This window comes from Thamnophis sirtalis, unplaced genomic scaffold (genome assembly GCF_051295495.1).
Source record: "Thamnophis sirtalis isolate CommonGarterSnake01/CBP01778 unplaced genomic scaffold, rThaSir2_p1.2 scaffold_15, whole genome shotgun sequence".
Classification (NCBI taxonomy): domain Eukaryota; kingdom Metazoa; phylum Chordata; class Lepidosauria; order Squamata; family Natricidae; genus Thamnophis; species Thamnophis sirtalis.
In genome coordinates, this window is record NW_028261395.1 from 34,690,573 (window position 1) to 34,705,382 (window position 14,810).

At 41.4% G+C, this 14,810-nt stretch overlaps 1 protein-coding gene across 1 annotated transcript in view; it reads right to left on the minus strand.

The window, feature by feature from the left end:
- LOC106545335 (cadherin-23) overlaps positions 1-14,810 on the minus strand; it is a 453,671-nt gene that overhangs the window by 163,815 nt on the left and 275,046 nt on the right. The window contains exons 11-12 of the mRNA XM_087702429.1: positions 10,995-11,144; positions 3,459-3,617 (exon numbers count right to left, since the gene is read on the minus strand). Coding sequence (XP_087558555.1) covers positions 3,459-3,617; positions 10,995-11,144 — 309 coding nt within the window. The remainder of the gene's footprint in view (positions 1-3,458; positions 3,618-10,994; positions 11,145-14,810) is intronic.

A 14,810-nucleotide genomic window follows, 5' to 3' on the forward strand; every position in this document is an offset into this window, starting at 1 on the left:
AGATGTACATTATGGATCTTATAAATGCTGAGATACAATCCAAAGTGAAGTCACATGTGTTATGATTTAGTTGGGTTCCTACTAGTTCGGACCAGTTCGGCCGAAAAGGTAGTAACTTGGCAGCCTGGGTCGCTGGAACCAGCAGCGATCCAGGCCCCCCATGCCCCCGAACCAGTTCTCTCAGTGGTGTTGTAGGTGCCGCCATCTTGTTTTTGGCTTCTGCGCATGCGCAGATTTTTTTAGTACTGCGCATGTGCACGTAGTGTGCATCAAGCGTGCGAGCGGGGCACATCCCTGAGCGAAGTGGCAGTAGCAGCAGCTGGAGCCCACCCCTGGTGTGTGTGTGTGTGTGTGTGTGTGTGTGTGTGTGTGTGTGTGTGTGTGTTTGGAAGAGCACTTGTTCATATAAGTTTACCAACTAGACTATTGGAAACCTTGACAAGCTGTGAGTTGGATGGACCAATGAACTTGATACAAGGCAGTTAATATATTCCTAGAAATGTAAATTCACTTGTATGTATTTAAAAACCTCAGTGACGTACCCCTCCAAAGCAAAAGAGTTTATAATTTTGCAGTTCAATCTGCACATTACGGAACTCTTCCCATCAACACTCAATTGTGCCTAGACAGTGTAACATCTTTCTGGAACAATCACATAAATGAACAGCACTTTTGACATGTACCGAGTGTTTCCTCTCGAGTATCAAAAGAATACCAACAAGCACTTTCTTAAAAGTTGGGGGATCAGCTAGGAGGCCAATCTGTACTGCAAGGCTAATTGCGTGTATTCTGATTTATCATCGAGGATTCAACTCCTGGCATTTTGCATTTGCTTCAAAATGCTGGCATAGCTGGAAGTGCAGGGGGAGAAAAGATGCTATAACAATCTCATTGTTTAGTGTTTGACAGCCCGACTAGCTAAACATCTGTTTGAAATATTAATAACTGTCAGATGGGAACAGCTCAGGGGCTCTATATGGTTTCATACCATCTGTTTGTAGAATAAACACACTTACATATAAACCCTTTAAAACATTTTGTCTGAGTTCTGTCTTCCTGTTTGCATATGTTGGTTGATGGGACGTTGGGGAATATATCAGTGCTGAACAGGGTGAGAAGACAGAGTGGAACATCTTATTGGGGAAGGCATCAAAGGCCCATTCAGGTTATGCTGCAGATATGTTTGCCTTAGTTGGTTATTTTTCTTAATGAAACGGATCACATCCATATAAATAAGCCAATGCATATGAACTGGACAACACAAGTACATCTCTGGGGCATATAATCAATGCCTCTGCCATTCATTTACAACTCTCTCATGAAGAATCTGAAAATGTGTCAAAGTCTAAGTGTAAAAGGCCTGTGAGGAAAAACATATTCAAAGGAAAGAAAATCTTCTTTATGTAACTGCAGTGGTATAAAGAATACCAGCAATCTATATGTATAAAAGCCAAGTACCATTCACTCATCACAAAATCTCCAGAACCGTAAAGCCTACAAACGTGAAATTTTGCACGTATGTTCCTCTTAGCTTCTAGGTGCTCGCTAAGAAAGGATTTTTCAAAATGACCATCAGATCATTAGTATTTCTTATACAGTAATTAACACGCTCAGATGCTAAGGAGTTCTACTCCCCCTTCACACCTGAAAAGAACTCTGTTCCAACTGCTAGTTTCCTTATATTAACACACTCTGATGCTAAGGAGTTAGACATTCTACTCCCCCTCCCCACCTGAAAAGAACTCTGTTTCAACTGCCAATTGCATCACATTCTGTTACCTCAGTTTAAACTGGCAGATGTTCCACTCCTTCATTCAGGAGAGGTCTGGGGCTCCTTACAGTACTAAACATTGGTACCTCACGAAAATGTCTACTCCTTCCATCTATGGAACTTCTTCCAGACTCAAGGCAGCAGGTGTGATATTCCCTTATGTGTTTCAATCACCGACCACCACTGAGCCAACGGGTTGCGAATCAAATTTCTCCTGCATAGCCCGATCACATAGTTTCGTCGCGAAGCACTGGTATCCAGCTAGTTACTAATATTTTATTGTAAAAATCAGCTTAGTATTAGATTTCCTATAACCCTCTGGTTGTTATTACAATCAAGCTTAACAAAAGAATATTTAATTTTTCTTTGGAGGCAATATGTCTATTAATTGACCCAAGTGTTATCCCTCTTAAGGGAGCTGCATGATGCCTGTTTCCATCTTACTGATATAGAACATTTGCTCAACTGTCCTTTCTTTCTTTGATGCTGTTTTGTTCCAGGTCTGCTAAGCCAGATACCATCGGTGCAAAGTCAGACCTGGCATGTATGCAGCTGTTTAGTGTTCTGGGAGAACCCTAGAAGACCTGCAAGGTGATTACCAATTTGTAGTTTTTGAAGTTACGGAAGAGTAATCATGCCGGCTATATTTAACTGTGGCTAAATGCAAAGGAAAAGAAGACACTGAAATTTAGAATTTTCCTGCTCCCATATTCCTAGTTGTATTTATAGCTCATAGCTGGCCAAGTTCTACATTCTCAGAATCCACGTTCAAATCAATTCTAGTATAGAAAGATAGAGAAAACATTCTACCCATCCCGAAGGCTATCAGATTTGGGCAGATGACTACTAGATGAGAATTTTTAAAGACCTTGTTTCTTTTCTCCTTTCCCTGATAATTCTTTTCTATACTTAAATAAAGAAACTTCTACTACCCAAAAGAAATTAAAATTGGCAGCAATAACATACAGAAAAAAATATTTTTGTTGTTATCAGCTAGTAGTTCTCTGGGTTTTTTGCAACCCAGACCTGGGTGCTAACCACTAGCATCTCTAAGAAGTGAAGGCTTGTACAATATAAATTCACATCAGTCATTGCCACACTTCAATGAATCTTGTTAAGGAAAGGTAGCTTACAGTCATCTTCTTGTCTTTCTCTCTCTCTGTGTGTCCTTTGTCTGCCCTTAATCCTATTTCTTTCACTTTCCAAGTTTTGAATTTGCCATTCGCAACTGTCAGCTAACAAAGGTTAACTTATGGTTATGACTATAAGTGTCTCACATTGTCATTCCCTGATCTTTTGCTTTTTCAGAATTTGGCTACCAGAATATATCTGATTAAATCAACTGGAAAAGAAGCATAAACATAATTTTCTTATGTTTCTGTTCCCCGTTCTTTAAAATCTGGCCTATAATAAGAGAGAGTTATTGTCATTTATTTGTCTACCTATTGATCTGATTAAACCTATTAAAGATATGTGAATATAGATTTAAAGAATCTAATCAAGTATGCACATCCATGTAATTTTCTTTGGAAAGTATATACTTAAAATCCATTTATGTCCTTTAATTACAAAACCAATCCATTTCTAATCCATTTTCAGCTTACTGAAAATTTAGAAGTTTCAGCCACAGATAAAATTGTAATGTATTGGTCTAAGCAACTGTGGAAATGCATGTTTCCTTGCTTACCAAAACTCTCAGAATTGTAGTTCCCACGGTGGCATTTTCAAACAGGCTGACATTGTAAAGGATCTGGCTGAACACCGGTCTGTTGTCATTCTCATTGATGAGGTTAATCTTCACCCGGGCAAAACCAACATGGTCAGGTAGGCTCTCATTTGCAAATAGCTAAAGGAAAAAGGAAATGTAAAATAGTTAGGATAAAACTTTATCTCTCTCCCAGCTAGAAGCCCTCATTTCCCTATAAATGTCTGAATCTCCGAATACGCATGACAGAGGACAATCACTGAAATAGCAGCGCTTTCCCCTATGTCACTCTGCTCTTTTTCTACCTTTCCATACATGGTCTAACATAGTATTGCCATGTTCTTGCCAACAAAGGGATTATACTTCAATCTTGCAAGCAGAAGCTAATCTGAACCAGATTAGGGGGGGGGGAATCATAGGGGGGGGTGATTATCAGTCTGTTAATCTGGAAAATATTTCTACCATACTTTCCCTTTTGTGATCTTTAGAAGGATCACCAAGGATATTTTTTATAGTCCGTAGAATCTGTTAGTGTGTCACCAGATATATTAAATCACGAGGCATACAACCGATCCAGACCCACCCCATCTTTGTTTCTGCTTGAAAGTAAGTTGCAAATCCCTAGATATTGGACATTAACACGATTGAATGGGTCCAGAGGCTTTTCATGAGTACTCTACTCCTCTATTCACAATATAATTCCCTATGTCACCAGGTTTGAAATTTTGGGTTTGGACAATCTGGAGCTGCGCTGCCTGCGGTATGATCTAAACACAGTACACAAAACTGTCTGCTACAACATTTTACCTGTCAACGACTTCTTCAGCTTCAACCTCAATAATACACGGGCAAACAATCGATACAAACTCAAGGTAAACCGTTCCAAACTCGATTGCAGAAAATACGACTTCAGCAACAGAGTGGTCAACGCCTGGAATGCTCTACCTGACTCCATTGTTACATCCTCAAACCTTCACAGCTTCAACCTTAAATTGTCTACCGTGGACCTTACTTCATTCCTAAGAGGTCCGTAAAGGGAGCGTGCATAAGCGCACCAGGGTGCCTACCGTCCCTATCCTACTGTCCCCATCAATTTGTATTCATTTCTTTCGTTCATATCCATGTTTATATCTCTACCTGCTATCTTGTATGTGTTTGACAAACTAATAAATACAATAAATACAAATAAGAAAGATGGCCACATCTGAAACCTGAAGAGAAATATGCAAGGAAGAAAACCAAATTTAGAATTGGGATAAGTTTTGACAATGAATATTCTGAAATTTTGGGCTGGCTCACAAGAGGATTACTTGCTGTTGTCGGATAGACCTATCTATCAATATTTATTTTACTTGTTCCAAGCAAATATATTACCAGCAGAGAAAGTTACATAGAGAGAGGGCATGTTCTGCAGGAGCCTGTTGAATTGTAAATGATGCTTCTGAGAGCATGCTAGAATATATTGGATTAGCAGCCTTCCAAGGGATCTTGACTATATATTCATTAAATGTAAATTAGCAGCCTTCAAGCATTTGATGCATATATTCAAAGCTGCCCTTAATCCTAAAGAAGTTCCCTTCATGAGTTTTAACCTACCCATCAGGGGTATAAATGCAGGGCTAGCAGCATCGTGATTAATAATAATAATAAAATCAATTGTACCCCCCCTTGATTGCCACACCGGCCAAAAGATTAACACACATATATATTTATGATAAGCTTATCTTCTAACCTTTAACCCAGTCATTTCTATTTCTGTTTTATGCCTTGCAGTTTTTTCAGAAAATCTGAATTTTATTCATGTTTCTTCGCTGCTGCTGCATAAAGACGAATAGCAACAGAGGCTGCTGGTATCGTGTTTATAAAGCAGCTCTGACTTTCTACAAATTTACAGCTCACTGAAACTCTGGGATGCAGCTCAAGCAGGCAGCTGGGAAAAGCTCCACTGCCTGAGAGATGCATTTAAACTGAAGTTTTATAGGATATAAAACTTTCATAGCGGCAAACCATAAAAAAGGGGGAGTTCTATTTAAGCTGCTGCAGCTGGGGCCTTAAATTTTGGAAAGCATCAGGCTCATAGCTGATCTCTCTTCATTTTCTACTTCTTTTTTTGGCTAAAGACAGATCCTGTGAGACAGACAGCTATGAGTGAAGTTGCAATTAATGCTAATCGATATATGCCAATATTTTTTTTACCCCTCATTTCTGCCGTGTTCAAGTCGATTAACGTTGTGCCTTTCTAACCCATTGATGACATTCTACTTCACTGTCGTCCAATAATAAGGCAATTACATGAAATGTAGAAAATCCTGGAACTCCTACGGATTTTATCTTTTTTCATGTTCCCAAAGGCGCAGAGTTAATGCACGCTTAGTTTTGCATTCGCTCTGTATTTCCACAGCTGCTTTTTCTCATCCTCATGGAAGAGATCCTAAAGGCTGTTTAGGATCCTAAAGATCCTAAAACTAATTCCTTACTCAACTATTCTCACAGATGGCCACAAATTCTCAAGCCCCACATGCCAGCAGAGGGGCCTGGTACTGCTTAGATGTGTAATATGACATCAGCATTTAATGGTCCTTGACTCCAAGCAAATATTAAATGCTGTCTCTGTTTTATTTATACAATTTATTTGGCTGCCTGTCTCTCACAGGGTGGTGTATGAGGATCAAAGCACAAAATGTTCTGACCCAGGCTTCCTTAGAAAGCAAGAAGCAAAGTCTCTTGCTTTCTAAGAGACAAAAACTCTTAGAAAGCAAGAGACTTTGATGGCTGTGAATTCATTTCATTCACAGTCAGCAAGACTTGGCAAATAGTTTTTCAGAGGAATGTTTATCCACACACGCCTTATCTCGTTTGAAGCGCTGCCAGGTAACGAGTTTCCAAACACAGGGCAAAGAAAACTTGGCACAGAGTCTCTTACAGTCACAAACAGAATTTTCCACTCTTGACACGACTGAATAAACAAATTGTTTCATGCAAAAGCCCACTCCTCATTCGCCCCTTTTTTGTTTCCTATGGGAGGGGCCAATCACCTTCAAGGTGTGGCTTTACTCTTAAGTTGACCCTGCTTTCCTAATTGTTCTTGTCTTCTAGCAGCTCTGCACATGCACACACTGGGAACAGGCTCCAGCTGTTCTTCTTCCTCATTGCTGTCTAACTCCCTCTGTGCCTCTGAAGCAGAGCCCTCATCTGAACTTTCCTCAGCCCCCAGGAGTGGCCCATGTTCCTCCCCAACCTCCTCACTGTCCGACTCTGCTGCCAGCTCTGCCGGCTGCCGGTGGGCCACAACATTAAATCAAAATGTTCCCAACCACTTGATATAAGTGACTACTGTGCCAAATTTATCAAGCCAGACCAAAGGGGATATGTTGAGATGGGGGCATTCCATGAGGCCAGCATCATCTGATTCTAATTCTCCTTGAACTGAATTCAGTTTGTCATTCTACAACAGCTATCTAAGCTCAGTGTTTTAGTTCTTTCTTCTCCATCCTATTTTTCCCTCCTGTCACTGCAAGATTTTGCTTTTTAAACTTGTGAGATCTTCGTAGCTTCTCTATGAAACATTTGACTGGAGGGCAGGATAAAAATGGCTTCAGATAAATAAATCATAATAAGTAATTATTATGAAAATAAGCATTTGAAGGATATTACCGCATTTTTCAGAGTATAAGACACATCTTTTCCCCTCAAAAAAGAGGCTGAAAATCTGGGTACATCTTATACACTGAATACAGCATTTTTGGCCTCCTGAAATTCCGCCCCTTCACCAAAATGGCCATGCATACCTTTTAGGAGGCTTTCAGAGAGCTCCTGGGGGCTGGGGAGGGTAGAAATGAGCAAAAAATGAGCCATTTTTGCTCATTTTTGCCCCCCCTCCAGGAGTACTCTACAAGCCTCCTAAAGGCTATTCATACCCTTAAAAAAACGGGTACATTTTCGCAAAAAACGGGCCATTTTTGGGAGGTTTGCAGAGTATAAAAACTTTTTTTATTTGCTTCTTCAAAACCTTGGTGCGTCTTATACTTCGGTGCGTCTTATACTCGCTTCATGAGCATGTGTGCAAGTGGCTTGCACGCATGTACACGGCTTCAAAAACATGGCTAAATAGGACGGCATAGAACCCACCCGCAGGTTGCCACTATTGGTTCACCTGAACCAGTCCGAACCAGCTGAATACCACCTCTGTCTCCTCTCCCCATAATTTATAAATTTTTGCATTCAGGATTTGGTCTTTAAAAGTTTGTAGGTACTGTAGACCCCCAGAACTCAAATTATGATCTGTTAAAATCACACAACTAACCTTCATGTATACATCGCTACCTACATTTCATGTTACATGAAAACAAGAGTCTAGAAAAAGTATCTCCAGTTCAATATAGTTAAAGATTCATATTTTTAAAAGAAGGGCTCATACAAGCCATTCTGGCAATGAACATAAAACCTGGAAGGTATTCCAGCAAAGTTTAATAAGTATTTTGGGATTTATTCAGCAAAAGGAGTAATATACACACAAACTTTGTGCAGCTGTGCTCCATTAAGCATCTGCCTATTCTGGTATGTGACCTAATTCCACTGCTGCTTGGCCTATGGCACGGGGACTATAAAAATTTATGAAAACACACCAAATGCATTTTAACAATTTCATACAAATATCTACACCTGGATGCTGGATGCATCATCCCCAACCACCAATTTGTCCCTTTAATAGTGCAGAATAGGGAAGGGATCACCTCCTGTCTTACTTTCCTCTCAATTCTGCTTACTTCTGTGTTAAAGCTGGGAATAACCAAAGGTCACCCGCTTTGGGACTCTGCATGCAAAGTATCTTCAGGATTGTTTCCAGAGGCTCTAAAAAGTGCTGCCCTTTTTAATAGCTAACCAGAGATAAAGATAATATACCATATTTTTTGGAGTATAAGATGCACTGGAGTATAAGACGCACCAAGATTTTGAAGAGGCAAATTAAAAAAAAGTTTTTGCACTCTGCAGACTTCACAAACAGCCCGTTTTTCGCAAAAACAGGCCTGTTTTTTTTAAAAAAAAAAAGGGGGGGGGCATGCATAGATTTTAGGAGGCTTATAGAGTACTCCTGGGGGCTGTGTGGGATGGGCCGTTTTTTGCTCATTTCTGCCCTTCCCAGCCCCCAGGAGCTCTCTGAAAGGCTCCTAAAAGCTATGCATAGCCATTTTGGTGAAGGGGGCAGGGGTTTTTAAGGAAAAAAGGTGCATCTTATACTCTGAAAAATACGGTAAATTCTTGCTTGTTGTTCAAGACTCTCCCTGTTTTTGCCTGCTTTTCATCCCTTTTTTTGCCAGTTTCTTTAACATTTGCTAATGTTTATTAAGCAAACATCAAGCTATACTTTTTTCCAGCTGAACTTAACGGTTGTGTGTGCTTGCTTTGATCTGGATATGGAGATTAACTGGGTGTATGCTGGGCGCCAACTAAATTGGAAATTGCCCATAGTGGATAGATTAGATTAACAGAGTTGGAAGGGACCTTGGAGGTCATGTAGTTTAACCCCCTGCCCAAGCAGGAGACCCTACACCATCCCTGACAAATGTCAGTCCAATCTCCCCTTGAAAGCCTCCAGTGATAAAGCTCCCACAACTTCTGAAGGCAACTTCTGTTCCATTGGTTGATTGTTCTCAGTGTTAGAAAGTTCCTCCTTATTTCCAGGTTGAATCTCTCCTCCTTCAGTTTCCATCCATTATTCCTTTTCTTGCCTTCAGGTGCCTTGGAAAATAGCTTGACCCCCTCCTCTCTGTGGCAGCCCCTCAAATATTGGAAGTGCTATCATGTTTCCTCTGGTCCTTCTCCTCACTAGATTAGCCATGCCCAGTTCCTGTACCCTTCATATGTTTTAGTCTCCAGTCCCTTAATCATCCTGGTTGCTTTTTTCTGCACTTTTTTCTAGAGTCTCATTTGCCAACATTTTAATTTTCCAAGGCACCTGAAAAACTAAAAATAAAACAAGTTAGCTACTTCTAAAAGTAGATGCTGGTGGTTGGGCTGAAGAGTGAGAGATCTTTAAAGAAACAATTAAGAATGGTTTTAAAGCAAATAAGACAGAAATGTCACCAAAGTTTATAGATAGGCAAGTCTATGCACATATTATTTAAACAAAAGTTTTGTGTTATTAGACTGTAATCACAGGGTCTCTATTATATACTTGAAAGTAGCCTTCACTTGCAATATAGGCTAATAATAACTAGTGTGTTTTACAGGTTTGTGGGAAGAAGGACTGAGGACATGAACCTGAAAGATTCTGAACTCTTAATGATGTTAATAGTAACCATACAGGTAGTCCTTGACCTATGACCACAATTAGGATCAGAATTTCTCTTGTTAAACAAGGCAGCTGTTAGAATGAATTGTGGCTGATTTTATGATCATTTTGTCCTACATGTTAAGTGAATCACTGCAATTGTTGAGTGAACCACATCATCATTAAACAAATCTGGCTTCTAATTTTGCTTGGTGGAATCTGGCTGGGAAGGTCGCAAATGATGATCACATGATCCCTGGGATCCTGTAAATCCATGCTGGTTGCCAATCAATAGAATTTTGCTCACATGACCATCCAGATGCTGCAATGGTCACAAGCGTGATGACTGATTGCATAACTCACTTTTTCAGGGTCATTGTAACTTTGAACAGTCACTAAACGAATGGTGGTAAGTCAAGGACTACCTGTTGTGGTGGCTATGAATATCTAATCAACTTAATCATCATACTATCTTTGCATTATCTATTACTAGCTGATAACCCGGCATTGCCCAGGTATTTATTTATAAGGGAAAATGTCCGGACCAAATGTAATTTCTAATGTTGGATTTTCCCCCTTACCAGAGGGAGCCCCCTTGTGAGCCATTACCATGGCAACTCCATTGTGCTGTACCGTAGAAGCCATTTTACAGCAGTAAAGTAGAATCCATTTAAAGGCACAACAGGCTGCATCTTTACAGAACACACACCCTAAGGGGTGTTAGAGGTGTCTTACACCCATAGTATTTGTCTCCAGAGAGTAAGTCATCTGTGTACCAAGTTTGGTTGAAATTGCTCGAGGCATTCCAGAGTTATGCTGGAACATACACACATACACATAGCTAATAGAATAGAATAGAATAGAATAGAATAGAATAGAATAGGAATAGGAATAGGATTAGGAATAGGATTAGGAATAAAGTTAGGAATAGGATTAGGAATAGGATTAGGAATAGGATTAGGAATACGATAGAAGAGATACAGTGGTGGGATTCAGCCAGTTTGCACCACTTCGGGAGAACCGATCGTTAACTTTCTGAGCAGTTTGGTTAACTGGTTGTTTTAAGTTATTTAAACCCCACCACTGAATAGATAGATATAAATAATGAAGAATCATATACTATTTTGTTGCAAAATATACTCCAAACAAATTAACCATCGCATGTGAACACACCCATATATGTCAACTTCCCACATCACCCATGGCCCCTCCCCATACTGTCCATGCAACGTTTGAAGAACGCTTACAGAAAACACATAGCGAGGGATTGTCTCAAAATTCAGGGGGACTGCCACTCTGATCCGAATGTCTGCTTTTCCTTGGATTGAAGTCGGAGAGATGATAAAATGGTTGGAGTTATTTCCCACCAGGTAAACTTCAAAAACACTGTTGAGTCCCTGAAAAAATAAAGAGGTAAATATGTTAGCCACTGAATTTAGATTTATTGTTGGCATGAGTGAGTCACTCTTGAAGGATCTGTTTAATTCAATAGAAAACAAAAATAGAAAACAAAATAAAGGGGGAATAACAGTTTGGGAAGATATTAAATATTCAAGATGAGTGTATCCATGGGTAGGTTGTACGTTTGGGTGAACTGAAAACTTGGAACAGAGCCAGATATGTTTTTCATGGCCAATTCTCTAATGCTGGTAATCAACTCTAGCAACCAGTGTTTCACTATGATTCATCTTCCTAAACTACACAATGAAGAATCAATGTATAAGTGCAAATAATGCTACTGAAAAATACTGCTAAATATTTATGGTTGAAATTATACAGTATGGAAATGGCCTGATAAAGAAGCACATCTAAGTAACACCTTTCAATGGTGATTTTATAGTCAGTTTAGAATGCATTTATTCTGCTGTTGGCCTAAAACATCATTTCTCAATCTTGGCAACATTAAGACGTGTGGACTTCAACACCCAGGTAGACTCATCTGATCTAAAGTTATATCAATTTTCCTACCCAAATATTGCTCTGTTGCTAGAAAAGTAATTACGGCAGTCCATTGTAACATTAATAATAAATATTTACCAATATTTATTGACTCTTATTTCCCAAATAAATTTCTGTTATTGATTTAGTAGTTGCTCTCCTTGTTCTGACAGAGGCTTCCCAAGAGCATGAAACAAACACCTTGTCCTGGCAAAAAACCCTTTTATTAATTTATAGTGAATTCTGCTCATTCACAGCTGGCAAAGTCTTTCAAAGGGGGATTTACAGTCACAGACCTTATCAGGCTTGGAGAGCTGACAGGTGAATATCTGCAGAACTTGGCAAGGAGTCTTGGAGAATATAAACCAATTAAGCGAACTAATTGTCTCCTGCAAACTCCACTCCCCTTTCGCTCCTCTTTTATTTCCTCTGGGAGGGGCCATTCATTGTCTGGTCTTACTCCCAAGTTGACCCCTGCTCTTTAGTTGTTCCCTTCGTCTGGCAACTCTGTGCATGTGCACACTGGGAACAAGCTCCAGCTGTCCTCACTGATATCTGATTCTGAAGACAGCTGATAACTGTCAGATGGCCCTGGCCCCATCTCTGCCTCCATTGCAGAGCCCTCATCAGAGCCTTCCCCAGACTCCAGGACTGGCCCATGTTCCTCCACAACCTCCTCACTGTCCGAATCTGCTGCCAGCTCTGCCACAACAAGCACCCTGGATTTCAGCAAAAATGCTTCAACATGGCTGAATGAAATCTTCTCACTTGAATCAGCTGGTCATAGTAGATTAGATTAGATTGCTTTTATTTATAGGCCGCCCTTTTCCCTGAGGGGACTCAGGGCGGCTTACAACCTATAGGGAGGGGATACACGTAATGACATATACAGACAATACATAATTAAAAATAGAAGCAACATTCATTCATCATTCGGGTGGGGACGGATCCCAATCTTTAACCCCAGGCCTGGCGGGATAGCCAGATCTTAAGGGCTGTGCGGAAGGTCTGGAGGGTGGTGAGGGTACGAATCTCCACGGGGAGGTCGTTCCAAAGGGTCGGAGCTACTACTGAAAAGGCTCTCCTCCGCGTAGTTGCCAGTCGGCACTGGCTGGCAGATGGAACTCGGAGGAGGCCTAATCTGTGTGATCTAATCAGTCGTGAGGAGGTAATTGGCAGGAGGCAGTAGAATGGCCATTGCCTATTTTTGGCAATCTTATTATACTTAACACATCAGATAAGTTTTACATGGAGTTTGGGGTCAGTTCAGCTATTTATTATTTCCTGGAATGGTGAAATGTTAGCTTGGAATTTTATCTCAATCAATGTTGAATGCAATCAATAGCTAGAATAGTGGTGAAGAAAGTCACCTGGAAGAGATTGGGTAGGATAAATGTCTGAGAATACCAAATACCCTCAGAATTTTCTCACCTGACTCCACAGGTGTATTTTTTAATCTTCTTTTTTTTGTGTGTTTCACAAGGCACAAGGGTTGACTAGTGAAAATTCTCAAGTTTCTGATTTTCTTCTGGACTTTGGGAGATGGAGTTGGGAGTACAGATTTTCAGTGGCTCTCCTCTTTTCTCCATGTCCCTTTCTGATTTGTGTTGGAGGGGGGAAGAGACAGAAGTGGGCTTCACATAATTCAACTACCGTTTCGCCTACTGCAGAACCAAAAATATGAGTGCGCCTTCCGCACAGCTTCAAACACACGGCAATTTCATGCACGCGGTTTCCAGCACATCTTCTCGGGCTGCCGTGGTGAGTACAGCGGGCAAAGTGTTGAAATCAGCTGGGCTGCGTGGGTGGGGTGAGCAAGCCAGAGAGTGAGATATATAGGACGGGATAGGACCAGGGCGGGTGGGAGGACCCAGCCGGTGGGTGGAACTACCAGCTCGCCCGAACCGGTCTGAACCGGCAGCAGCCGACCTCTGGGAAGAGGTCCAGTCTTAAGTCCCTGGAGTGTGGAATGCCTCAGGCCTTGGCCCTTTTACTGATGTTCTTGAATATCTGTGTGAAAATGCTGGGATAAGTCATGTGCCAGCACAGGGTATGGTTTCATCAGTATGCAGAGGATGCCCTGCTGTACATCTCTACAATTGGCTGAGCAGATGGGGCCATTCAAGTGCTAGCCCAGTGCCTGGAGACAGAGGATCCAGATGGAGAGGAAACATCATTGACTGTGCCCTAGACAGATGGAATAGTTTTGGAATCAAAGCCGAGGTGGCGCAGTGGTTAGGGTGCAGGCCACTTCAGCTGACTGTTATCTGCAGTTCAGCGGTTCTAATCTCACCGGCTCAAGGTTGACTCAGCCTTCCATCCTTCCGAGCTGGGTGAAATGAGGACCCGGATTGTTGTTGGGGGCAATATGCTGACTCTGTAAACCGCTTAGAGAGGGCTGAAAGCCCTATGAAGCGGTATATAAGTCTAACTGCTATTGCTATTGCTACTATAAAGGTGTCATCTTTGATTCCTTATGTGGCAGCATTTCTAAGAAAGAACAAATGAATAATTTGGGGTTCTCCTGGTCTGGTGGCTGTTGCTTAAGAACGAAGGAGCAACTGTAGCTGTGAAGGGGAGAAGGCTTTACACATCTCCACATATGCTCTAATGCAGGGGTGTCAAAGTCAATTTCATTGAGGGCTGCATCACGGTTGTGTTTGATCTTGGGGTGGGGGAGCGGGGTGTGGCCAGGGGACATGGGCAGAGTGAGCACAGCCAGCTCAACATCACTTGTTGAGGCTCCGTTTTCAACTGCGAAAGCGTGAAAAGAGAACACACAGCCTCCCCAGGCAGGCCTCTGTTTTTGTTGGCAGAGCTGCAGGAGGCCGTCATGGCCCAAAATGGAGCCAGAGGAGGCCTTGCATGGCCTTCCCTGAGCTCTTGTTTGGCTGGCAGAGGCACCATGGGCCGGTCTTCATTGTTTCCATGGTGGCCCCATGGACAGGATCTAAGCACCCTATGGGCCGGATCCAGCCCCTGGGCCTTGAGTTTGACACCCTTGCACTAGTGATTTCCTGGCTGGATTACTGCAGTGCTAACTACATGGGGGTCACCCTTGATAGCCATATAACTTCCCACAATTAATAAATTTAACATTTCCTTTCCTTTCAATGGGGTACACA